This window comes from Leptonychotes weddellii, chromosome 9, assembly GCF_054177405.1.
Source record: "Leptonychotes weddellii isolate Sample4059 chromosome 9, ASM5417740v2, whole genome shotgun sequence".
Classification (NCBI taxonomy): Eukaryota; Metazoa; Chordata; class Mammalia; order Carnivora; family Phocidae; genus Leptonychotes; species Leptonychotes weddellii.
Genome location: NC_138377.1, coordinates 25,620,395 through 25,645,879, shown reverse-complemented (window position 1 = coordinate 25,645,879; position 25,485 = coordinate 25,620,395). Strand labels below are relative to the sequence as shown.

Below are 25,485 nucleotides of genomic sequence, written 5' to 3'. Positions count from 1 at the left end.
GGCCTGAGCGTGGCGTGGATGGGGGGCTGGGCCGGCGAGCTCCGGCTGCGCCGGCTCCGTGGGCGTGTGCAGCCCGGCTCGTCCTGTCGGGTCGGTTCTGCAGCCGTAAACGGTGGAACGTGGGGGGACCCCGAGTGTCGCCGCTCTGTGTCGGACCCGAAAGAGCGTTTTATTAAGCCCTGGTGCTGAAGGTAGCACGCAACACCTGCCTCTGGCTGGAGCGCGGACCCTTGGTGGCCGTTTCCCTGAGAGTTCAGGTTGTGAGAACAGCTAACGCACCTTGAGCGCGTACTGAGTGCTCCGCGCTGTGCTAACTGCTTTACAAGCCTTAACTCAGTTTCCCCCCCACCAGCCCTGTGAGGTAGGTAGGAGTACCTTTGTCAGACGCAGGAAGAGGCCTAGTGAGGTTTCGCTTGTCCAGGATAACTACTGAACTAGTCAGTAGCAGAGCCCCGGTTTGAACCCAGGCGTTCCGAGTTTACCTCCACACCGAGTCGTGTGTTGGCGAGAAAGCCACCTTTTCGTACTCGTGCCTTCGGGGTCCCGGACGCCTCATCGCGCCCCGCCCCCGCTGACCTCAGAAACGGTGATACCACCCCCTTCCCCCCGCCCACCATGGGCGTGGGGTAGTCCACAGTCCCTTTCTTGTGACTGAAACAGCAGGGCGGAAAGAAAACTGTCATAACTTCCTGGAGGAAACAGACGAAATTCCGAAATTCCAAAGTCTGGTTTTAAATAACAATGGAAATTACACTTGAGGTGGTGGTCGGTGGGTAACCAACCCCCGGGACCTGACCAGCCGGGGTGAGATTCCTTTTTCTCCACTCTTTGTGTCCTGCTGGGTAAGATACTTAGTCCTGGAAGCCTCAGTTTCCTCATTTGTAAAAATAGAAAAACCAACTCAAGGTGGGCATGGCAAGCTCCTTGTAGAGGCCATTTTGTATTCGGCTTTACAAACCATTCAGCATTAGCATTTTCCGTATTACAATCCGGTAGTCTCCATAATCGTAATTACCCCGTTGGATTTTTAGGATTTTAAGTATTATAGTTCTCCTGTAGTAAATCTTTTTTGTTTTTGAGATATAATTCACATACCGTAAAATCCACCATTTTAAAGGGTACAGTTCAGTGGGTTTTGTAATATATTCACAGGGTTGTGTGACTATCACCACGATCTTATTCCAGAACATTTTCATCACCCCAAAAAGAAACCCTGTGGCCCCAGTGTGGCCCAGGCAACTCAGAGGAGTTTTGTTGGACTCCAGGCCAGATGTTGAGGCCCAGCTGCCAGGGCCTCCCAACCTGAGGTCTTGGGTGGGGGAGATGGAGCCTCTTCCCACCCTGAATTTCAGCCCTGGGCTCCCAGCACACCTGCTGAGCAGAGGCCCAGGTAGAGGCTGACCCACAGCCCCCTGGCATGGGGAGGTGTCTCGGGAGAGGGGGAGGGCCAGTTATCCAAGAAACTGTGGGATGTTCCAACCACAAGCCTTTGGGAGAGCTGTGCCAAATCTTGGCCATTCCTATGGGGAGAACTGCCCGACTTCCAGGCCAAGCCAACTTCCAGATGAGATCCCACAACTGGGCCTCTACAGAGACTAGATTTGAAGCAGGGCCTGAAAAACTCAGGAATTTGCCAAACTTCAGGATTATCAACAAGCGGGGGTTCAGACTTGGAGCCAAAGGAGGTGAACCTTTGAAAGCTCTTGCAACCAAGGTAAAAATGAAACGGAATGACTTCATAGCAACATAACAGCAAAGAATGGAGAAGCTAAACTGAATTAGAAAGGGCAAGACTGCAAACCCATCTGATGGGCATGTTATTTCACGGGCGGAACCCAATTACAGGCAGCTGCAGTGGATACTATCCAAACAGCTTTCATCTGGAGAAAGCTGTTGGCAGTTCTGAAAAGCAAAGAGTAAAGGATACCAATACTGTATTTCAATTTTATCACTATTGAAAAGCAGTAAAGCAAAGCATTAGAGGTATACACTGCTGCCTACCAAAATGCACCAAAGGTTGATGAGGAGGATTTACAGGTTTTTCAGAAGCTTTAGGTATCCACCAGATTATCAACCTCATTTAGATAATGTAAGAATGTTACCCAATGATCTAGCTCAGCCAGTAACTCCGGAAACCAAAAGGAAAGCTTTTGTGCACTGTGAGGCCAAGTGCTCCATCTCCAGGAATACCGAGGGAGCTGGACAGATCAAAAGCACAGCTCCTGGCTAGGTTTGCCAACAAACCTGTTGCCGAACAAACTCGGATAAACTCATCGCAAGAGAAGCCAGTAACTCAAGAGACCAGGGTTTGGAAAAGAGAAAGAGAAATTTATTTCAGGTGCCAGCAGCCAGAGGCGGTGGCAGACTCAAGCCTTAACTGACCTCTCAGCCCACAAGTTGGATACCTAGAGTTTTATAGGGAGAGGTTCAGAGGGGTACGTGCCAAAGAACAGACAGTGTGTGTGATCACAGGTTGGGGGGTTGGTATGTGTGCATCCCATGATCGTGGGCAGGGAGGGGATGTATGGGATGTGGTCTTTCTAGGCATTCTGTTGCTGTTGGGGCTTTTCTGGCCTGGCGGTTCCAATGTTCTGGTCATTGCAAAACCTCTTCATCAGTGCCTCAAGAAAGCATGATTAGAGATAAGAGCAATAGGTTTCAGTTAGAGCTTGAGTTAGGCATCCTGTCTATTTCTGGTTTTAACTGTTGGGATCTGTAGTTAAGCAAGAGGGCTCACTGACAAGAACAAATTCAGAGTTTCCAGAGATCACTGTCAGCTAAGTGTATATCTGCAACAGGACATCACCTGTCGACTAAGAAAGGGTCAACAAGCAGATGATTGAGATGTTACAGAAGAAAATTAATTTTCTTATACTTGTTTCCATTTTCATCTTAAAATGACTCAATCCAGGATTACAGTGGTACCACTTATCCAGGGGGACACATTCCAAAACCCCCTGTGGATGCCTGAAACCATGGGTAGTACCGAAACCTGTATATTCTGTTTTTTTCCTATACAGACATACCCGTGATAAAGTTTAATTCATAAATTAGGCAGTAAGAGATGAACAACAATTAACTGATAATCAAATAGAACAATTACAACAATATACTGTGATAAAAGGTATGTGAACATGATCTGTCTCAAAATCTTATTGTACTGTACTCACCCTTTTTGTGATAATGTAAGATGATAAAATGCCAGTGCAATGAGACAACTTATAGACATTGTGACACGGCATTAGACTGTTAACTGATCTCCCAAGGATACATCCGGAGGAGGATCGTCTGCTTTTGGATCTAATGGAGGATAACTGAACCCGGGGAAAGTGAAACTGGGTCAGGGGGTCTGCTGGACTGAATTGTAAAACTTTATACTGGCTTGCTATGTTAAACCTCGAAATGCTACTGAAAATAGGGGGAAAAAATAAAGGAAGTTTGTGCTGACCTAAAATGAAGGTTTTAAAAAATATTACATACTCAGTCATTTTAACCTCTTACCTTGTGATGTGTGGTCTTTTTGTATAATCCCCTCCCCTCCTTTTTTTAAGATTATGGATTTCAAAGTGTTTCATATTATTGCACTATTCCTGGTTGGGAATGCTATCGTAAGTAGATAACAGAAACCAAAGAAATCTGCCAATTCCAGTTCTTTTAAGTTCGACTCCAGGAAAGGATCCTATCTAGTTGTTCTGATTAAAAAATTCTATTTCAGGGGCGCCTGGGTGGCTCAGTCGTTAGGCGTCTGCCTTCGGCTCAGGTCATGATCCCAGGGTCCTGGGATCGAGCCCCGCATCGGGCTCCCTGCTCCGCGGGGGGCCTGCTTCTCCCTCTCCCGCTGCTTGTCTTCCCTCTCTCGCTGTGTCTCTCTCTGTCAAATAAATTAAAAAAATCTTTAAAAAAAAAAAAATTCTATTTCATGGGGCACCTGGGTGGCTCAGTCAATCAAGCGTCCAATTCTTGATTTTGGCTCAGGTCATGATCTCATGGTTGTGAGATCAAGCCCCGCATAGGGCTGGTGCTGGGCTCTCTCTCCCTCTGCCCCTCATCCTACCCACTCTCTTAAAAAAATTCTGTTTCATGAAGTGTTAAGTAAAAAGACAAGTTTTTTTTTTTTAACTTTTACTGAAACATGAAGTCTCATCATTTGATCTATGTATTTACCTTTCAGTAAGTGTTTAATCAAACAAAGTAAAGGAAATATGGTACTAGTGTATCAGTGTTTTATGAATGCACAGGCATAAATCTTAGTTTAAATAAAAGTCACATTCAACCTGATTCTGGTTTTAAAACAAAACTGTCATAGTGCAGTATTATATATGTGACTATTGCTCTTGGTACCAAAGCTAAAAATTTGGTGGCATGAAAACATAAACAGGTACACATGGAACATTATAAATCACTTAAAGTTTTATAAAAATTTTACTAAGCTACCACCTAGATAATGAAAGGATGTAACAGTGACTCTTATTCCTAGAAATATAAAACAATTTAGTCAGAGCCTTTATAAACTAATTTGGGGTGACTGGGAAAAGCACTTACTCATAACAGAAAAAAGGACTCCCAACAAGCTTCTTTCAAAAGGAATATTTGGGAGTGGAGGGATCTTTGTGCCAGTTAGTCATTCCCCATTCTCTGCCTTCTCTTCCCCTACTTCCAGCCCCCTGGAAACCACCTCTTCCAGTCCAATTTATTTTTTCCTTGTGCTTCAGGTGTTCTATCTAAGGAACCATTACTTAATCCATGATCATGATGATTTATATCTTTATTTTCTTCTAAGAGTTTTATAGTTCTAGGGGCACCTGGGTGGTGCATTCAGTTAAGTGTCCAACTCTTGGTTTCAGCTCAGGTCGTGATCTCAGGGTTGTGGGATCAAGCCCTGTGTGGAGCTCTGCACTCAGTATGGAGTCTACTTGGGATTCCTCTCCCACTCCCTCTACCCCTCCTGCTCATGCTCACACTCTCTCTCTTTCTCTAAAAAAAAACTTTTTTTTTAAGTTTTATAGTTTTAGATATTGGATCCATTAGAGTTAATTTTTATATATGATGTGAAGTAGGGATTCAAATTCATTCTTTTGCAGGTGGATATCCAGTTGTCCTAGCGGTTGAAAATACTATTCTTTCGCCCACTGAATAGTCTTGGCACCTTTTTCAGAAACCAATTGGGGGGCACCTGGCTGGCTCAGTTAGTAGAGCATGTGACTCTTAATCTCAGGGTCGTGAGTTCAAGCCCCACATTGGGTGTAGAGCCCACTTAAAATTTTTTAAAAAATCAATTGGCCAGAGATATTGTGGGTTTATTTCTGGACTCTCAGTTCTACTCCAATGATCTATATTTTTGTCTTCGTGCCACTACCACATTGCCTTAGTTACTGTAACTTTGTAGTAAGTTTTGAAATTGGTAAGTGTGAGTCCTCCAACTTTGCTCTTTCTCAAGATTTTTTTTTTTTTTTTTTTAACTATTCTGGGCCCCTTGCCATTTCCATGTGAATTTTAGGATCAGCTTGTCCATTTCTCAAAAAATAGCAATTGGAATTTTGATAGGGATTGCATTAAATCTCTAGATCAATTTGGAGGCCATCTTAAGTCTTCCAATTCCTGACATGGATGTTTTTCCATTTATTTAGGTCCTCTTTAATTTCTTTCATAGTGTTTTATAGTTTCTTTTGTAGTTTCAATATACAAGTTACCCACTTACCTTATTATATGTATTCCTAAGTTATTATTTTTGATGTTACTGTAAATGGAATTGTTTTCTTTAATTTCATTTTCAGATTGTATCCTGAAACTTTAACTCATGTATCTATCATCTCTAATAGTTTTACTGTGGATTCTTTAGGATTTTCTGTTTATAAGATCATGCCATCTACAAATAGAAGTAGTTTTACTTTTTCTTTTCCTGTTTGAGTGTCTTTTATTTATTTTTCTTGACTAATTGCCCCTGGCTAGAACTTCCAGTATAGTGTTGAATAGAAGTGGTGAGAAAAGACATCCTCGTCTTGTTCCTGAATGGGGGAGGGGGTGGAGCTTGTACTTTTTCACCATAAAGTATGTTAGCTTTGAGTTTCTTGTAGATGCCCTTTATCACATTGAGGAAGTTACCTTCTATTCCTAGTTTTTAATCATGAGAGGCCACTGGATTTTACCCAGTGCTTTTTCTGCATCTATTGAGATAGTCACATGGGGTTTTCCCCTACATTTATTCTACTAATATGCTGTATTACAGTGATTGATCTCCCTATGTTGAATCAACCTTGTATTCCTGGGATAAATCCTGTTTGCTCCTCATGTATAATCCTTTTCATGAGCTTTTGGATTGGGTTTGCTAGTATTTTGTGTGTCTGTGTTCTAGATATATTGATATATAGTTTTCTTTCTTTTTTTTTTTAAGATTTTATTTATTTATTTGACAGAAAGAGACACAGTGAGAGAGGGAACACAAGCAGGGGGAGTGGCAGAGGGAGAAGCAGGCTTCCCGCGGAGCAGGGAACCGGGAGCCCGATGGCGGGGCTCGATCCCAGCACCCTGGGATCATGACCTGAGCTGAAGGCAGACACTCAACGACTGAGCCACCCAGGCACCCCAATGTATAATTTTCTTGTGATGTCTTTGGTTTTGGTAACAGGGTAATACTAGCCTCATAAAGTGATTGGAAAGTTGTAATTTTTATAATCTTTTGGATTATTTTTTTAGGATCGATTCCCAAAAGAAGGCTTGCACATTTTTAAATTACTTGATAAGTATTGCCTGGTCATTTTCCAAAAAGCTAAATCATGTTTATTTGTTTGAGATTAACATTGTCTTTCCAGACTAATAATGGTCTCTCAGAAATTATTTCTCTTTACTCCTTCAAGTACTTAAAAGATTCTCTGAAAGGCAAAGCCAGGTCCAGCCTTTCAGAACACATCTTAGTACCTGCCTGGCAGAGCAGCTCCAAAGGAGCCAGGATTCAGCATTTGATCCAGCAAACTGTTAGCACTTCTATCAAGAATAGAGTTTCTCCACCTCAGCACTGTTGCTGGATTAACTCGCAGTGTATTTTAAGATGGTTAGCATCAATGGCTTTTTCTCACTAAATGGCAATAGCAGCCACCACCAGCCCCACCTCCTCCCCCCCAAGTTGTGACAAACAAAAATGTCTCCCATCATTGTCACATGTCCCCTGGTGGTTAAAATTGTCCTCATTAAGACACACTGATCTAAAAACTGATACATGCTGGATTTCCTATTACTATCCAATAAAATTATCTCTAATTTTGAAATCAAAGCCTCACTATATATTTGGCTTTGGATCTACATTTGTCTGAGTCTTTGTCACCATGTGTTGATGACTTTCAAATCTCTATCCTTAGCCTTGTTTCCTCTCTGGATTCCCAGAGCTTGTGTACAGTTACCTGCCTTGGTGTTCTACAGGCGTCTTGAGATTGGTTTGTTCAAAATGAGACTGATTCTCTTCTCTCCCCCAAACTGCTCTTCGTCCTTAATCTTGGTCTCCCAGGTCAGGACCCTACCAGTCAGTCACTTACTGGTTCTTCACTTCTCTGTCTCCACCTCTCCCATGAAATTCACCTCCTGAGTCTCTCTAAATTCAAGATCCTCTGTCCCAAGTGTCACTTCCATAGTGGGAAGGTTCATCTCCCCTAGCTTGCTGCAGCAGCCCTTAACTTCCAGCTTATTCTCTCTGCTACCTGTAAAGTGCCCTTTCCAACATGTGTGTCTAATCCTGTCAGAGCCCTCATGGGCTGGCCCTGCCTCCCTTTCCAGCTTCATCCCCCAGCCTCTGGCCATACCAAGCTGCTTGCAGGCCCCTTTCCTCACCCCCTTGCCTGACACTCATTCTTCTAGATGCAGTTCAAACTCTGTCTCTCCTCCAGCCCTTCCACTCAAAGAATGACTCTCCTCCTTTGCTACACCTGGAGAGACCTGGGTCTTCACTTATGAGGCACTGCAGGAATCGGTTCATTCACGACTATGTCCCTGGTGATCAGCAAGTGTCTTGAGAATGGGAACCACAGTTTATTTATCTCTGCCTGCTCCCCAGGGCCCAGTGGGCCCTCCGTAAATCTGTGTTGAATAGCAAATGAAAATGCCTAGAGCAGAAAGGGGCTACCTGGGATTTTAAAGTAGCTGCAGGGTTGTTTGGGTTTGTTTTTTGTTTAGTTCAGTGAACATTTACTGAGAACCAACTAGGTCATGGGTGTTAGGAACAGAAGGAACAAGGCAAGATCTTTGCTTAGAGAATTCACATTACACCTAATATGAGATGGGAGTACAAAGTTTAGTACAGAGTGATAAGGGCAAGCATAATGCATAAAGTGGATACTGAGAGTGAACTATGTCTGCATTCAGGGAAGACACTCTCCCCACCCCTGAAATAGGCTTAAAAGTACGAAAAGGTATCATTTCATCCCACTCTAACCCTTTCTGTGTTGAGTCAACTTCTATTTATCGTGACTTTTTTAAATGACTTTGGCTTGATCATGTTTATTAAATCAGTTAATGTCGTCAGCCTCTCCTTGTGTTGCAGGACCTGACCCTGTGCTTGTGTGAGTTAGTGGTTTAGAAATGTTCCAAAATCAGCAGTCACCAGTTATTTCATTATTTACTATGTCCTTGATTTTGCGCCCCTCTTTTTTTTTTTTTTTTAAAGATTTTATTTCTTTATTTGACAGAGAGAGACGCAGCGAGAGAGGGAACACAAGCAGGGGGAGTGGGAGAGGGAGAAGCAGGCTCCACGCAGAGCAGGGAGCCCGATGCAGGACTCGATCCCAGGACCCTGGGATCATGACCTGAGCCGAAGGCAGTCGCTTAACCAACTGAGCAACCCAGGCGCCCCGCACCCCTCTTTTGAGGATACAGGCATGCCATGCTCCTGCCTCCTGATCTGAAGCCTTTGACTTACCATTATATGTGTTCTTCAATGTAGTCCTGCATTATTTCATAATTAAAGCAAACTGGAGTCCTATGTACAGAATGTGCAATCTAGAGAAATTTTTATCTTTTTATAGAGTTGCTAATAATAATCTTTAGGTCAATATGGCTTCTTTTTCTTACCAGTTTTCTTAACACTGGCCCTATTTCCCTTCCTCTGCATAGTGCCTCTTAGCTTGTAACTTAACTAGTTAGTAAATACAACTTTATTCGTAAATAAAGATTAAGGTGATTGATCCTTAGGGAGACCCATGTGTGTGGTGTCCAGGAGCCATGAAAGTGGGTTGCTTAGGAAATTGAATAAAGTTATTATACTACTGGACAGGGGTGAGGGCGGCAGTGGTATTTACAGAGAAGGGAAATATGGATAGGTACAAGAGCAGGCAGGGAAGTAGGGAGAGATTCTGGGCTCCGAACCTGCTGAATCTGCTGTCGCTGTGGAAGGAGGAGTGACGGTAGAAGTTGATGCCCAGGAGGGATGCTAGGGGTTGGAGATGAACCTGTGTTGGCAGGTGAGTTGGTATATGTATGAAAAGAAGAGGATCTAGGACAGAACAAGAGAAAGCTATTCCAGAAGCCAAAGGAAGAGTGAAGCTTCGTGGCATCACATGTTTTAGGAATAAGGGCTAAATAAAGAGAGACGACTAACTTTGGCAGGTAGGGGGATCATTAGTTAAATACCTCACAAGAGCATTTGAGCAGAAAGGCGAGGGAGGAGCCCTAACTGCAGTGGGTTGAAGAGTGACTGGGAAACAAGCAGTGGGATGTGTGCACATAGACCACATGCTCAGGATATCCTCTTCCTTTTGGGTCAGAGATGAAGCACATACAAATGAAAAACCTGAGCATGTCCATAGGTGAGGTAAGGACAGGGGAAATTGGTTAAACATACGGGAAAGGTATCTGTAGGGTCTGAGAAGGAATGAGAGCAATAGCCAGGTGGGGTGGGTTTGCCAGGAAAAGGCACAAGGACACCCGTTTCTCCCAAGACAAGCGGGAAGACCATTGGAAATATTAAAGGCAGGTATTTGTGGAAGGGAAGGGAGAGAAGTTGGGAGTATTCATACCTGGCAACATCTCTCTTCTCTGTGAGGTAGGGAGCTATGCTAGCAAGGAAGGAGGACTGGAAGAAAGCGGAAAGGGATATGTTGGGACAGGGATAACACCCTGAGCTGTCAGGAGTGACTCAGACTAGGAATAATTAAAGTCATTTAATTCATCAGAGGATGAAAATAAGATATTTCTCATAGCTCCACTTCAGCACGGCTACATGCTTTTCTTCAGTGGTGCTTATTAATTCTGGCACAGGACTGGAGAGCATCTGGTGCAAGTAATCCAGGTTGTGGAATGGCCCCGTGGGGGTGGCAGACTGACTGTCTGAAGCAAGCAAACTGAGGCCTTGGTTACAGAATTCGCAAAATGTTGGGGTAAGTACTGGACCGGGAGTCCAGACTTCTGGTGCTCTGATGCCAACAGGCATTCCCCACTCAGAAGGAGAAGTTGGGAAATAAAGGCAAATAGTTTTCTAATCTATTCTTGGGTTTCATTCAGCCCTAGAAATGTTTTTCTAATTTTGTTATGGCATTTGAATGTGGTTTTAAAGTATATTCAGTAAAAAATAAATAAAAGCATATTCAGTAAGATGTCATCACTGTCTCCTGTGAGTGGGGGAAAAATCAGGCGTTGGGAAGGCATGGAACTCACAGCAGCTGGTCCGTGTACCATTTTGGTCTTTTTAAGAACTCTTAATGTGTCGGGCGCCTGGGTGGCTCAGTCGTTAAGCGTCTGCCTTCGGCTCAGGTCATGATCCCAGGGTCCTGGGATCGAGCCCCCACATCGGGCTCCCTGCTCGGTGGGAAGCCTGCTTCTCCCTCTCCCACTCTACCTGCTTGTGTTCCCTCTCTCGCTGTTTCTCTCTGTCAAATAAATAAAGAAAATCTTAAAAAAAAAAAAACTCTTAATGTGATTCCCAATGTTGAAACTGGCAGTTAAGTGATAGATTCAGGCTATACAAGATAAGACTTGAAAAAGCCACCTGAAATATGGCAATATCAGTAAGAAGCGTTCTTTTCTCATTCCTTATTTTAAAAAAAAAAATGCATGTGCACATCTGTCCCTTTAACAGCTTGCTTACTTCGGGAAGCTAAAACTTTTATAAAGCACGTTGAGAAATCCTACACACGGGCTGTTGTTTAACTGTGTTCACAGTTTTCCCTGCTCCGTGCTGGAATTGTGTAGGAGAAAGTGCTCACTGTCAACTATTCTCTATGAATAGGGATGTGTGTGGATTGAAAGATTATATGCTCTGGTGTTATCTGGTAAAGAAAAGAAAGAAGAATAACCTAAGAGTTCTCATGCCAGCTTCAGCTGCCATTTAAAGTACTTGCGAGAATCTGTCATCACCTCACACAGTGACCCAAGGAAGCGAAGGTCAGCAGATTGGCAGGCCAGGTGTCAACTGTGAGGTAAGAACTGTAGCTGGAGAAGTGGCTCCAGAAGCCTGGGGTCTCATCGCTGTCTCCACCTGGAGGCAGCCCTTACAGGCGAGGCGTGGTGTGGTGGCTCCGGTGAGAACCCAGGTCGGGCCACCCCCTTGCCTAGCTCCGAGCATGAAGGAGCTGTCAAGCAGACAGCAAAGCACGTGCATGCGCATGCGCGCGCGCGCACACACATTTGCATGTGAACTTGCTTTTTTTCTCTTTTAGGAGAAGAAATGCATAAAAACAGCTGGCAGAATAGAAGACGTGGGAGAAGGAGCAACCAGCAGAACCCTCGGTTCAGGCAACAGGGTTCTGACGAGAGGCAAGTGCTGCTACCCGGGACCACGCGAGCCCTGTGGCGGCCTCAGGTGCGCGCGAGTCACCAGGGCTGTCACCGCAGCACAGGGTCTGAGGGGGGCGCCGCTGCCGCAAGTCAGCCCGCCTGCTGCACTTGGAGTAGTCAGGAGATATGGCCACGCTCTTTCTTTTCAGAGTGACCATGACCTCTGGCCAGAGCATTAGCCAGAGGCTTAGAAGTAGACAGTATCAGATAGAACTGGAAAGCTGTTTTTCTAGTTTGCACTTTTTCTGTCTCTCTCCCTTTTTTCCCAGCCAATGAAAATAGCTTCCTGGAGATCTAATTTCATTAATTCAGCCTAAGTCCTTAGAAAGGCTAAATATATCATATTGTATTTAATGAACACAAAAGTGTATACAGAATAATACAGTGAACATCATGTACCCACTACCCCGCTTAGAAAGTAAAACCTAGTTTATACTGAGTTGAAGCCCCCAGTGCAAACATTTTCCACTTTCAGCTTATTGTTCTTATGGCCAGAAGTCCTTTTGGCCCTGGACTGTGAGGAGGTGTCCTCTCCTGGTATGGGCGGGTTATCTTGTGCTGAGACTAGATTGTATTTCCTTCGTGCAGAAGTCTTTGCACCAGAAGAGGCCCACTTGCCAATTTTAAAACTCTTCCACACTTCAGACCTCCTCCTAAAATGGACAGATTTCTAGCTACAGGGTCAGAAGATGACAAATACCAAGATGCTTCTCTAGAACAGGTGAACCTAAACAGTAACAAAAACCATCAAAATATTGTGGAAAGAACAGGGCTTCAGAATTGGGAGGTCCGGATTTGACATTCTGCCTTCTCCTGTATGAATTTGGGCAAGTTACTTAATCATTCTGAGTCACTCTTATACAAAAGAGAGCTAATACGAGGTTTGCAATACTGCATGGAAAGCCTCTGATGGGCTGCTTGGCTCTGAGTAGGCCCTTCATACATGGTGGGGCAGAATAAAATCTATTACTCTAAGGCAGAGTCGCAGATTTGACCCATATTGTAGAACGATCAGGACAGTGCCCAATGTTTGTATGTTTTGTAAGGAGAACCATGGATATTTTTTGGGCCCCAGGCCTTCCCACAAGAGTACAATGTGTAGCAAAATGTGATCTGTGCAAGAAGAGAGTCTCAACTCTGCTTTGGCAGAGTCATGTGGAAACACGCTGGGCAGCCACCTTCTGGGCTCTGTGTGGAAAGAATGGAGCAGCAGTCCTTGGACTAGAAATGTAGACATTTGTTGTGACACTTAATCCTTCCTCCTCTTGCTGCTGATCACACATGAGCTGCCTCAGAAAGCTCCAGGCCATAAAAAGGGAGAATAAATAATTTTCTCTGAAACTGCATGGTTAGTATTTACAGACATTTATTTAAAGAGAAAGTTCTTTCATTCCTTCAGCATACTTATTCAATTTGTATTCCTTTGGGGGATGGGGAGGAAGTTCTTGATTTTAAAGCAGATTTTGTCAGGATTCTAAAATTAGGTGTTTTGCTCTATCATTATATCCTTCAGCCTGTAATTGCCACAGAAGCTGCTTGTAGCTTTGCAAATCAACTGTTTAAACCATGGCTCTATCCCAGTATTAACTGAGCAAATCACCTCTGTGCCCTGAACGCCAGTTTCTCCATCTGTAAGGTGGTGTGCCCAAGTAAAATTTAAACCCTTTGTATTGCTAAATCCAGTAAAGAATAAAATGCACCTGCCTTGTAACTGCTGTTGAACTGACAAATGAGCCTAGCTGATAATATTCTTATTGGCAAAGATTATTCCTCTTTCCATCTGGAAATTTCAAAAAGACCTTACAAAATGCTCAAGTGAGGAGATAAGGAAAGGGACTTACTGTGACACACATCCTGTTAAGGATGAGGAACCAAAACCTTGTCCTAACTTTTGCATATTTGAAGTAGGTAAACTGCTTTCAAGGAGAAGGGAGAGGTCAGGGCTCCCCAAGTAATCAGAAGGGTCAGAGGGCTGGGGTGAAGGCCATGGAACTGCCTGAACTGACCCCTGCAGGATCCTACGGTAAGAGAATGACTGGGACTCCAGCCCTTCACTGTGAGTTACTATGACTATGTGTCAACAGGGGTAACTCAGTGACACAGCAGAGCTCACAGGATTCTGGCCATGTCGGCGATGACGAGGCCCCATCGACCTCATCCGGCACAGCTGGGAGTTCTTCCGTGCCAGGTGAGGCTGTCTGTTGGACAGTAGACCTCCTGTGGCCCTGCCTGTGGGGAAAGATGAAACCTCGTCCTGCCTCATCATCTGGTTACATCTGCTTGGGCTGCCCTGCTTAGCCCTGTGTGTCTTCACTTGCATGTGGGTACACTCCATGTGGGTCACCAGCCCTTTCCTGGCTTGGAGGAAATTTCAGAGCAAATTGAAACACTAACTAAACATCCTGGCTGTGTCAGGAATGGGGATCCTGAGGCAGACAGCTCCCCCCATGGGCACAGGATGGTGACTGACAACGTTAGCCCACCTCCTGCCCCTCAGAACAGACAGACATCTGTGGGGTGGTGTGGACAGACCCCTGGGTTTCTTCAGAGGTGGGTCCGTGCAGTGTTCTAAGTTGAAGTGGATTTCATTTCTTTTGACTAAAGATCTGCCAGGGTATTACTTTGACCCTGAAAAGAAACGATACTTCCGCTTGCTCCCTGGACATAACAACTGCAACCCCCTCACAAAGGAGGGCATCCGGCAGAAGGAGATGGAAAGCAAAAGGCTGCAGCTGCTGGAGGAAGAAGACAAGCAGAAAAAGGTGGGCTCCATACTCCTGGTGGCCACCCTGTCCCCTCCACTGGTGATGGGAGGTGCCGATTAGATGCCCCGATAACACTTAGCATGGTGCACTTGGGGGTGTGGCATTGAGCTCCCCCTGTAGGGATCTGATGAAGAGATTCTGATGAGAACAGGCAAGAAATCTCCCACCGCCCCTTTTCTTACCTGTGAAGTTTCTTTTCTTTTCTTTTTTTTTTTTTTAAAGATTTTTTATTTATTTGAGAGAGAGAATGAGATAGAGCATGAGAGGGGGGAGGGTCAGAGGGAGAAGCAGACTCCCCGCCGAGCAGGGAGCCCGATGCGGGACTCGATCCCGGGACTCCAGGATCATGACCTGAGCCGAAGGCAGTCGCCCAACCAACTGAGCCACCCAGGCGCCCTACCTGCGAAGTTTCATCAGTGATACTCACATCTTGTCCTTCCCCAGAGGAATCTTGGGAATTGGTATGATACAGTTTCAGTAACTGTATACCTTAAATAGAAAACCAAGGTGTGTGGATATGAGGATTTCTTGCATCCCTTCTGGGGATTAAATGCCAGGACCTTTCAGTGGTTTTATGGGGGCTCCGTGGTCACCCCTGGTCAAACGAAAAGCCTGGTGAAGACCCGAGTGACCAGTACGGTTCTTGTGCTCACTAGTGGGGTGGCTTCATCTCTTCACCTGGCTCCCCAGGTGAATTGATGGGGAGCTTAGACATGGGCACCAGGCCAACTTTCCAGCTCACATGTGCTTTCTTGTGATGGACTTTTCCTCTTGCCAAGGAGAGGAGACCCTCAGATCTCTATGCATATAATTTCTGCCAACTTAGTACACCTGCTTCTTCATTAGATCCTATGAAACTAGAAACATTCTCCATTATCCCATAACCTAAAACTTCATTGAATCTTTTTGGTTTTATTTAGAAAATAGCCAGAATGGGCTTTAATGCATCTTCATTGCTACAGAAAAGCAAGCTGGGTTTTCTCAATGTCACCAGTTACTGCCGGTAAGACAAAGCCTCGTTAAGCTTTTTTCATGAATGTTCTTTTCCTGTTTCTTATTTCCATGGTCCAAGAAGCCAGTCAGGCTAGAGCACATAACCACTCTGAGGAGTCCTCACAGTTGGGGGCGGGGGGGAGGGGGGAGGAGCATAGCCTGCCTTCTGCTAAAACCAGCCCTGAGAAAATCATTTCCCTTTAGAGCAAGGGGAGAGTCTCCTGCAGGAGGCCACAGAGGGAGAAGGGATCTAGGCAGAGAAACTCAGCAGAAATTTCTCAAGACATTTTCTCTGTGTTACTCGAAATCATTGTCAGTGTAATGAAGGTCCTATAACTTCATTACCATGAGATTTCTGCCTCCTCCCCTTCCAATCAGTTGTCACCCAAAAGAGAGCATTAAAGGGATGTATGTGTACTAAACTTCATATACTTGTGATGACTGATACTCCAACTAAAACCCTGTGAGCTAGATTGGTACTTCCCCCAGTTTTCAGAAGAGACTGAGGCTCAGAATAGAGCGATTGGCTCAAGGTAAAGCTAGAAAGGGTGGGCCACGCAAGGGTTACCCGCCAGAGTAGGTAGGGCAGTTCTCTCCTGTATCCCCCTCTTCAGAAGGAAAAGAGTTAAGGTCTAGGTAGATCTCTCTTCACCTTAAAACCTGCTTTGTTCTTAGTGGGGTGGTGGCCGTGATATGGAGAGGGAAGGGTCTCCATACCTGGTTCTTACTAATTGGGCCCTCTTCTTCGGCATGCTGTTTCATTTCTCAGGCACATTCTTTTCATCTCGGGAAAGAGTTGTACTAGATGATCCAAAACCAAATTTGTCTAGTTCTAACTTTCTTTGACCCTGTGGATGGTCCACCCATTTCTTGGCCTTAGTTTTCCTAAGAGTTCTATAACTGAGATGATTTGGGATCCCGCTCAGCTCCCTTGCTGAGAATTACTCGGGAGGAGAGTCGGCTGACTAGGGGAGGTGGTCTCCAGGGTGTGGGCCAGGGCAGAGCCTCGGAGTCTGCTTCATGGGTGTCTAGGCACAGTGTCCATGCCCTCCCCGCCCCTCTTTCCCTCTGCAGTTTAGCTCATGAGCTGCGAGTGAGCTGCATGCAGAGGAAAAAGGTCCAGATTCAGAGCTCGGATCCCTCCGCTTTGGCAAGCGACCGATTTAACCTCATACTGGTGAGTGGGAGGGAGCTCCCTGTGGGTGCCAGAGGTATAGCTTTTATCCCCTGACACTGCGTGGCTTAACCTTGGCTTTCATCAGGCCTAGTTATGTGGAAGCCAGTGCCATGAAAGCAGGCAGTGTCCCCGTGGTTTTACGGTTCTAACGTGTGCCTGCTGGCTACCCGCTAGCAGGTGCTGAGCTGGCAGGGCGGGCCTGCTGACAATGCTCACCCGCACTATAGCTCTGTCATTCAGTCTGAGAGCCTGGGCCCACCACACATTGACTGAGAACTGTCACAAAGTAATTTTCCCTTGGGTGTGTTGGTTACAGACTAAAAGATATGCAGTGGACTAGGGGCTTCTAATCCTTCCTATACTGGGGCATTATGTGGTGGCCACACCTGAAGCTCCAGTGTCCTTCAGTAGCAACCATGTGTTACTCCCTTGTTCGCTGGCTCTGACCTGAGCAGCAGGGGCCCACAGGCCTGGACTCCTGGGCCTGCACATCTGGCACACCTTTATCATATCGTTTACAGGGAGCAGAGAGTCTTCTCTTCGTTAGGTTAGACCTGGGCTGGAAGCCAAGGCTAAAGCCAGAGCCAAGTGCTTGAACCCAGAGTTCAGAGAAATGTTGGCAGAGGACCTCATGGTCCGCCGAGTTAGACTAGAAGCTCGAGGTTACAGGAGAGCATGGCCTGCCCTGCAAGCCCTGTCCTTCCTGGAGGCCGGGGAAAGGCTAAGGAGAATGGGAGAAGGATCCAGATTGGATCCTGCTGGACAGGACTGGAATCTGAAGCCACAGAGCTGACCCTTGAGGTCTTGCCCCAGGAGACCTCAACAGGAGAACCCTTACGTAAGGGGTATTCCAGGACTCACATTCTCTCCTGTGGCTTTACTTTAATCGTCTGGGGGTACGATTTGACCTGAATCAGTAGAATATTTTCTTGCGGTTCATTCTCCTCAGGAGCCCCTTCCCTCGGGTTCCTCGGTAAAACTAGGTAGGGATGCACGTGCTGCTTAGTATGGCCCGAGCCCCCAGTCTTCGTGCTTCACCTCACACAGGCCTTGCACTGGCTCAGAGACCTTCCCAGTCACCCGGAGTTAGAGCTGATTGGCTGGCTGTGTGGACTGGAGTTTTGGGAAGGGTGCTTTGCCACCCAGAGATCAGTTTTTCCAATCTGATTCTAGTCACTGTAATGATTCTTCAGGAAGCGTGCTTTCTTTTTTTTTTTTTTTTTTAAAGATTTTATTTATTTATTTGAGACAGAGAGAATGAGAGAGAGAGAGCACATGAGAGGGGGGAGGGTCAGAGGCAGAAGCAGGCTCCCTGCCGAGCAGGGAGCCTGATGCGGGACTCGATCCAGGGACTCCAGGATCATGACCTGAGCCGAAGGCAGTCGCTTAACCAGCTGAGCCACCCAGGCGCTCAGGAAGCGTGCTTTCTGAATAAACTTGGAAAGTGAATACATTTTCACCAGCATCCAAACCCATGTATGTGTATATAAATATATGTAAAACACATTTTGTTGTGAAGTAATTAGTAATCACATTTTTTAAGTGGAAAAAAAACTCAGATCCCAATGCAGTCTTTTCTATTGTAATTTTTTTTCAGTGCAGTGGGCTTGCTTTTTTTTTTTTTTTTTTTTACTTGGTGGGGAGAAAAGTGCTTGTGTAATGGGAATCCAATTTTGTATCCTCCTTTTACCCCTTCACAGGGATACAACTAGCATTTTCCACATTGTGTGTGGCTTTCATGATGGCTACATGTCACCACATGGCCCATCTAAACAGTTCACCTGGGTGGACATTGGGACTCTTCCAAACCCAATGCTGAGTGGAGTCACTATACAGACCTCAGACTTCCTGACGGCGCTCCCTCACTGCCCTTAGCCCTGCTCCTGCTTATGAGACCACATAGCTGTCAGCCTTGCCGGGTGACAGCTGGGCTGAGTAGGGGCAAGTTAGATGACCTCCATGCTCCACGCTCCCTCGTGGGTAGGCGCACTCACATGAAAATGCACAGAGCATGGGATCCTAGAGAGATGGGCAGATGGTCTTGGGCAGCTCAGCTCGCCTGGCTCAGCCAGGGAGGTGACCTGTAGTCTCTTTTCCCTCCAGGCAGATACCAACAGTGACCGGCTCTTCACAGTGAATGATGTCAAAGTCGGAGGCTCCAAGTATGGCATCATCAGCCTACGAGGTCTGAAGGCCCCCTCACTCAAGGTGCATATGCACGAAAACCTTTACTTCACCAACCGGAAGGTACGTTGCCTTTCCCATTAATTAGCCTTGCAGCCCCCTTTGCACTTTGGATCCAAGGGCCCTGCTGTAGTTGGCCCAATTCAGAGGAGAGGAGAGAACTTTGTGAAGAAGGTGGAGCTTGAGTACCTATTTTCCCCAGGGAAAATGGAGTCGTAGCTCTTGAGAACCCGTAGGGGAAGAAAACGGCCTCAGAAGTTTCTTTTCTTGGAAGAGAAATAACTGTCGATAGTTGGGAGAAGGCGTGAAACTTCTTAATGCTTGAAAGGCTTCTTTAACTGGTTGGACAGACCTTCCCTCCAGGAGGATTGAAGTGACCCAAAGGAGCCCTTGCCAAGCACAGAGTTCCTGGGCTGGGGGCTGAGGTAGCTGAGTGGGGAGTCCTCTGGTGCATCAGTCACTCAGCCAGTCTGTGACCTACACAGAGGTTAAATAAATATAATACAGCACAGCTTGCTGTCTAGGGAGCAACCTTTAAATTCCACGGGGGTGATGACTGCATGTGTAAGAAGCAGTGACATTCTGTTCATTTGGGACCTGAGCCACAAGATGGATACAGGTTGAAAATGGTTTCTGGTTGAAGTGAGAATACAGTATGCCTTTCAGAGTTAGGTTTGTCCCCTGCTGTTGCAGAGACTCCATCCCCAAACCAGAGTATACCAGAGGCCTCACTGCGAGGTCCATGCTAATGACAGAGGACCAAAGTCTGGGGGTTACTGCCTCCCTGTTCCTCTCAAGGCCCTACATGGTGGAGCAGGGGAGACTTGCCTGTTCTGGAGCTTGTTCCAGCCCCTTTAAAAGGAGTGAGACCTGAAGAAAGAAGTCCCGTGTCTACATCCGCATTAGTTATTCCATAGGAAAGCATTTGTCTGTTTCTCTCCGCAAGTGGGCAAACCAGTCTTGCTGTGTGCTTCCTCACCAGGTAAACTCTGTGTGCTGGGCCTCGCTGAATCACCTGGACTCCCACATTCTGTATCTTTTGGCAGATGAAGAGGTTTGGTGGGCAGGCCATGCCCTGGTGTGGAGCTGGGCATCTGTGGGCTTTGTGAGATGGCATCTTAGTGGCCAGAGGTCTGCCCCATTTTGTATGCACATCTCACCCTTTAGGAAAGAATAGTGCAGCTCGGTAGAGAACGAGGATTGCCATGGAGCAATAGCGGAGTTCCCACGGTGACACTGATGTCACTGTGTGCCGGACACTTAGGAACGGTAAAGCCTTAGGCAGGAACCCCACATCCTCCTGAGGTGAAGGAGGAGGAGCTCAGAGCTACAGTGGTTTGAGGGTGGGCCGGGCCTCTTGTGGGGGGAGACTGAGGGTGGACATCAGTAAAGGGGAGAGGGGAATCCTTCGGCGTTGGACATGAGTGTGTGGGCTCTGTGCCTAGGGTCCCTGTCAGAGACAGCCTTCTTTCTTTCTTTCTTACTTTCTTTTTTTTTTTTTATTTTATGTATTTATTTGAGAGAGAGAGGAGGGCATGAGCAGGGGGTGGGGGGACAGAGGCAGAAGGAGAAGCAGACTCCTGGCTGATCAGGGAGCCCAATGCGGGGCTCGATCCCAGGACCCCAGGATCATGACCTGAGTCGAAGACAGACGCTTAACTGACTGAGCCCCCCAGGCGCCCCCAGAGACAGCCGCCTTTAGAGCTCTCTTCATTCTAGTCTCTGCCGTCTCAGTGAACAATCAGGGCTCTTTTGCTAAAAGCACAGGAGTACAGCGTCAGTCTGTCTGGACCCTTCCTCTGGAATCCCTGGGGGCTGTTGATGATGGACAAGACAACGGTCTGTCCTGTGCTTCTGGGAGTAATACGGTTTGAGCCAAAGCCACATGTGCATGAGTCTTGTCCATGGTTCATTTTCATAATAAATGAGTTCTTAAAACTCTGACCACTCACTGTACCTAGCACCTACTTCGGGAGTTGTTCCGGGGCTAACATTATTTAACATCTGTGAATGCACTTAGCACAGTGCTTGGCACATGATGGGTTCTCCGCACATGATGGCTGAATCGGAACCAGTTGGGGTTTTTTGAATTTGTTCCACAGCACTCTATTTTTAAAAGCCTAAAGTACATTAGAGATCTGGTTATCATTTTACGTAAGACCAACACAAAACTGTGTGGCCTGTAAATTGAAAATTTTATGTGGCTTTCATTTGATGGGATTCTGTGGGAGGGATAGGACCACCTGTTACTGTGATGATCTTACCAGAGGACAGAAGAGACCAGATCTTAAAGGAGAGAAAACAAGAACCTTGCTTTCATTTCTGATCTTAAAACAGGATGACATTTTCCCAGGTTTCTCTCCTTACGCTAAGGAGAGAATAAAAATCCGTATAATTGGGTTTACAGAGCGTGGTCTGTGGTAGCTTCTTCAGTCGCTTGCCCTCTGGTGGTCACTTCGGTAATCTTCAGGCTTCTGTGCACCTGCTGCTTCTGCTGAAGGTCATGGAACTTTCTCCCTTTACCAAAATGGCACCTTGTTGAGCCCGGTCCTCTGCAGTTCCCCCCACAAAATGGGGAGAGGTTAGGCCGAGGCTGCCCTTCCTGGGCTCTTCGACCCCTGTGGCCTCTGAAAGGACCAACTGATATGGCCCCATTAGCATCACACGAAGTGTAAGGGTAGTTTGGATCTTAGTCCTAGTAATTAAAAGTGCACCTGGGTAGGGACTCCTCCCCACATCCTCACCCTCCAAACCCAGAAGCAAAAGAGGTTTCTTTAGGAAGGACTTGGGCTGCCCAGCTGCAGGGTTATCGTTTATAGCTTCGGCAGTCTCTCTAACTAGAGATACTTAACACGGGGCCTGCCATCCAAGGCAGCGTGACATGCACACGTCACACGTTCAGACGACCAGGAATGTTGCCTGAAAACTTTGCAGACATTTACAGTTTTCAGTGAGGGCTGTGCGCGTCCGCTCCACCAGAGGCCGTCGGGCAGACGCATCCCTGTGAGTGCTAGAGTGGGCAGCACGGCAGGCGCTCGGTCTCTGCCGTGATGTCCGAGGGGCAGCAGGATGCTGGCGGGATGGAGGGATCGGGGTGGCCTTCCTGGAGGTGATTCCCGCATGGGAAGGAGGGGACGGAGCTCCCAGCAGAAGGAAGCGGCAGGAGGGAGTGTGGCACCTGGGGCAGCGGGAAGTGGTCTAGTAGTATCCGTAAGGTCTCTGGCAAGGTGGGGCACCTGGTGCTGGGATGTTCTGGAGGACTGTGGCCCTGGAGGCGTATCTTATGAGAAGCTGGCAAGGGTGAGACCTCAGACCGGGGCGGGAGGGGGGGGCGGTTGCTGTAAGACTGCAGGCAGGGGAGAGGGTGTGGTGGATGAGCCAGGGGTGGAGGAGAGGCACGAGTCGAAGCAGCTCAGGATCTAGGCCAGGCAGTGTAGGTGATAGAAGGTCCAAGGGGACCTCCCAGAGGGGGTTCTGGAGTCCATCACCGAGCGTGTCTTTGGAAACAGTGCTGCGTGGCCACAGGCAAGGCTGGAAAGTGTTGATCAGTGTGAGAAAGAGAGTCCCTTGGAGACCTCGGGGAGGATATTTAACTGGACGATGACTGGGTTTCAGTGGGCTGAAGAGTGAAAGGAAGACAAGGGAGTGGGAGAAACACAGACTCCTCTGAGAGAAGTTTGGCTGTGAAGGGAGAGGACGCAAATCACTTGGAAGACAGCCCAGCAGACACATGGGTAAGGCACAGACAGGAGGTTCAAAGAAGAGGAAACCCAAGCAACTGTGATCCGATGCATCAGCACACCCGGTTGTAGTTGGGAAACTGAAGTTAAAATGATGACGTGTCAGTTATTATGCCCGTTCAGATGAGCACAGATCAGGCTGTTTCCAGACTGCACGGCATGACCTCCCTCTGTGGGCCATTACGTCCATTTGTGAGCGGCATTTTTTTAATGAAGCCGACTAGAAAATAATGAGTCCCATATTTAGTAAGAGCAGATACTTTATGAAACTTTTGTTTCAGTTCTTTGTGTGTATGTAGAGCTTGGTAGCAAAATGAAACTTGTACCGTGGGTTCAAGAAAACACTGCCTTGAAGCAGCCTCCCACACATGACGTATGAGACAGGAAAACAGGAGGGGATGCTCATTCCAGCAGCAGAGCAAAACAACCCAAAACCACGGAAGTGCCCATCAGCGGGAGACGAGACAGATGAGTTGTATATTCATACAAAGGCATGCTCCACTGTGAAAGTGAAGAGATTGGAGCTACAAAATCAACCTAGATGAATCTAGAAGACAGTGGAGATGGAGAGTTGTAAAAGATGCTCTGTGGAAAGAATAGAGCACGGCGCAGAACTCAGAGCAGTTTTAGAATGTGATTCTGGGTAGAGGAGAAGGAAGAATTGGACTGGGCAGGGGTCAGAGAGGCTTTCAACTGTGTGACATTTTCTTTCCTTTTAAAATATCTGAAACTGTGGGCGCCTGGGTGGCTTAGTCGTTAAGCATCTGCCTTCGGCTCAGGTCATGATCCCAGGGTCCTGGGATCAAGCCCCACATCGGGCTCCCTCCTCAGTGGGGAGCCTGCTTCTCCCTCTCCCACTCCCCCTGCTTGTGTTCCTTCTCTTGCTGTCAAATAAATAAAAATCTTTAAAAATATATAAATAAATAAATAATAAATCTGAAACTAAATATGGAATATGGGAACGTGTTAAATCTGGCTCGTGGTGTTACAGTTTCTTGAAGGGTACTAATGCCCATTCTCTTCCCAGAAGAGACCCTTGTACTTGACTGTCCTTAACAGCTTTTGCAGGCTCTGCCTCATGGGCATCGCAGAGACTCCGGGCTGTGCCACCCTGCTCCCAGCGTCGCTGTTCGTCAGTAGTCATCCAGGTACCAGGTCCTTTCCCTTCGGAGGAGGAGGTGCTCTGAGGGAGGTCTCGGTCCCTGCCTCCAGGAGCTGCAGCCCACGATGGTGTAAACTCCGTGGCCAAGGCTTGGACAGGAGGGGTGGGAAGCACACGCTGCGTGAGCCTGAGTCAGCCTGCGAAAGCACTTGTCGGAGAATTCCTGCAACCTGACCCAGGATTCGGACTGCAAGTGCGCACGTCCTTACATACCCCTCCTTTGGGGTCATTTCAGCAGCCAGAACAGTTAAAAGTGCGAGATTAAAGTATTTATTTGGGCTGCCCGTAGAGATGGTGCAGAAAAGCCTGGCACCTGCTGCTGGCGTTGCTTGCGATCTGTGTGCCTGAAGGCAGCTGGACTTCTCCTTCCAGGTGGCACTCTGGGTATTAAGTTTTCAGTCTTTCAGAGACTTAGGACTCATTAGACAAGACTCAAGGCTCTAAGAGTGCAGGCCTTCAGGCAGACCTGGCATGAATCCCGGCTCTGCCCCTTACCAACGTGATCAGGTTGCTTACCTTCTGTGAAGAGAACACCCACCCCGTCGGGTTACGGGGGGATTAAATGAGGTGATGCAGACTCAGCCTGGTGCCTGACATTTCATCGTGTGGCAGGCCTGTGTGGCAGGAGTGTATGTTAACCACCGCTTCTACAGATGAGGAAGCTGAGGCGAAGAGAGGTTCAGAGCCTGCCTTACAAAACTGACCAGGACAGTGGTTCCCTCTCAGGAACAGTGGGGAGGTCGTAACGGGGAGGGGTATCAGGGTTCTGGAATGTTTTGCTTCTTAACCTGAGTGACGGTCATGTGGCTACATTTACTTTGTGATCACTCGTTGCACTCTCTATTTGGGGTGTGTGCCCTTTATGGATTCTTAGTTAAAAGGCTTATTTTAAAAATGTTTTGCTTGAGATCACCCATCAAATAGTATGATGTGGGATTGGAACCCTCTTGTCAAGATGCCACACTGCCTCCCTGACGGCAGTTAGTTCTAACACTACTGCGAAGTCAGGAAAGATTCATGTGCTCCCTCTCAGAATAGCCCCTTTTGAGCCAGGTACCCTAGCTGAGTGTCTTTTTTGTTACCATAAAAGCCAGAAAGGCCAAGGTATAGATCTCTGAGCAACCATTCCTGGAGGTCTCCGAGATCGGGCGGTCACTGGCCTGGCAGGCAGCACGGAGGGAAGGTCCCTCGAGAGCAGCCACCTTTTATATTCACTGTTGCCCTCAGCAGGAGACCGGCCTGGCATGCTCTGCAGTTTCCGGATCCCTGGGGCCTGGTCCTGTGCGTGGTCCCTCAACATTCAGGCGAATAACTCCTTCAGCACAGGTGAGCCGCGGCTGCCCCGACGGGTCCCCAGAGGAAAGGTGTTCACAGGCTTCGGACCCCTTCTCCAGACTGAGTGATGCTTCTCTTTCTGCCCCCTCTGTCTCTGTCAGGCTTGTCTCGGCGGGTCCTAGTGACCAACGTGGTGACGGGACACCGGCAGTCCTTTGGGACCAGCAGTGATGTCTTGGCCCAGCAGTTTGCTCTCATGGTTGGTTGGATTAGGGGAGGAGAGCAATGTAAAGTTTCCCAAGGGTGGAAGTTTTGCTGGATTGAAACTGGATCCCTCTGTGTGGCATCTGGCCGTCTCGCTTTTTCAGGGGGAAAAAAAGAGGGCATCAGAAAGGATTAGCGGGTTACTTGGTGATTATATTTGCACTGGATGAA

At 47.1% G+C, this 25,485-nt stretch overlaps 1 protein-coding gene across 6 annotated transcripts in view; it reads left to right on the top strand.

The window, feature by feature from the left end:
- The window catches only part of DCAF4 (DDB1 and CUL4 associated factor 4), a 29,740-nt gene that overhangs the window by 332 nt on the left and 3,923 nt on the right, over positions 1 to 25,485 (top strand). Inside the window, exons 2-13 of one of the 6 annotated variants that reach the window (XM_081830305.1) lie at positions 10,240 to 10,358; positions 11,207 to 11,396; positions 11,637 to 11,733; positions 13,839 to 13,942; positions 14,359 to 14,516; positions 15,440 to 15,522; positions 16,587 to 16,689; positions 18,793 to 18,936; positions 19,856 to 19,905; positions 23,682 to 23,761; positions 25,006 to 25,101; positions 25,212 to 25,309. In XM_081830305.1, the coding sequence (XP_081686431.1) occupies positions 11,645 to 11,733; positions 13,839 to 13,942; positions 14,359 to 14,516; positions 15,440 to 15,522; positions 16,587 to 16,689; positions 18,793 to 18,936; positions 19,856 to 19,905; positions 23,682 to 23,761; positions 25,006 to 25,101; positions 25,212 to 25,309 (1,005 nt within the window). In that variant the 5' untranslated portion in view covers positions 10,240 to 10,358; positions 11,207 to 11,396; positions 11,637 to 11,644. Of the gene's footprint in view, positions 1 to 10,239; positions 10,359 to 11,206; positions 11,397 to 11,636; positions 11,780 to 13,838; positions 13,943 to 14,358; positions 14,517 to 15,439; positions 15,523 to 16,586; positions 16,690 to 18,792; positions 18,937 to 19,855; positions 19,906 to 23,681; positions 23,762 to 25,002; positions 25,102 to 25,211; positions 25,310 to 25,485 lie in introns of those variants that run through there. The other 5 variants (XM_081830302.1, XM_081830303.1, XM_081830306.1 and 2 more) reach the window with 5 other exon arrangements.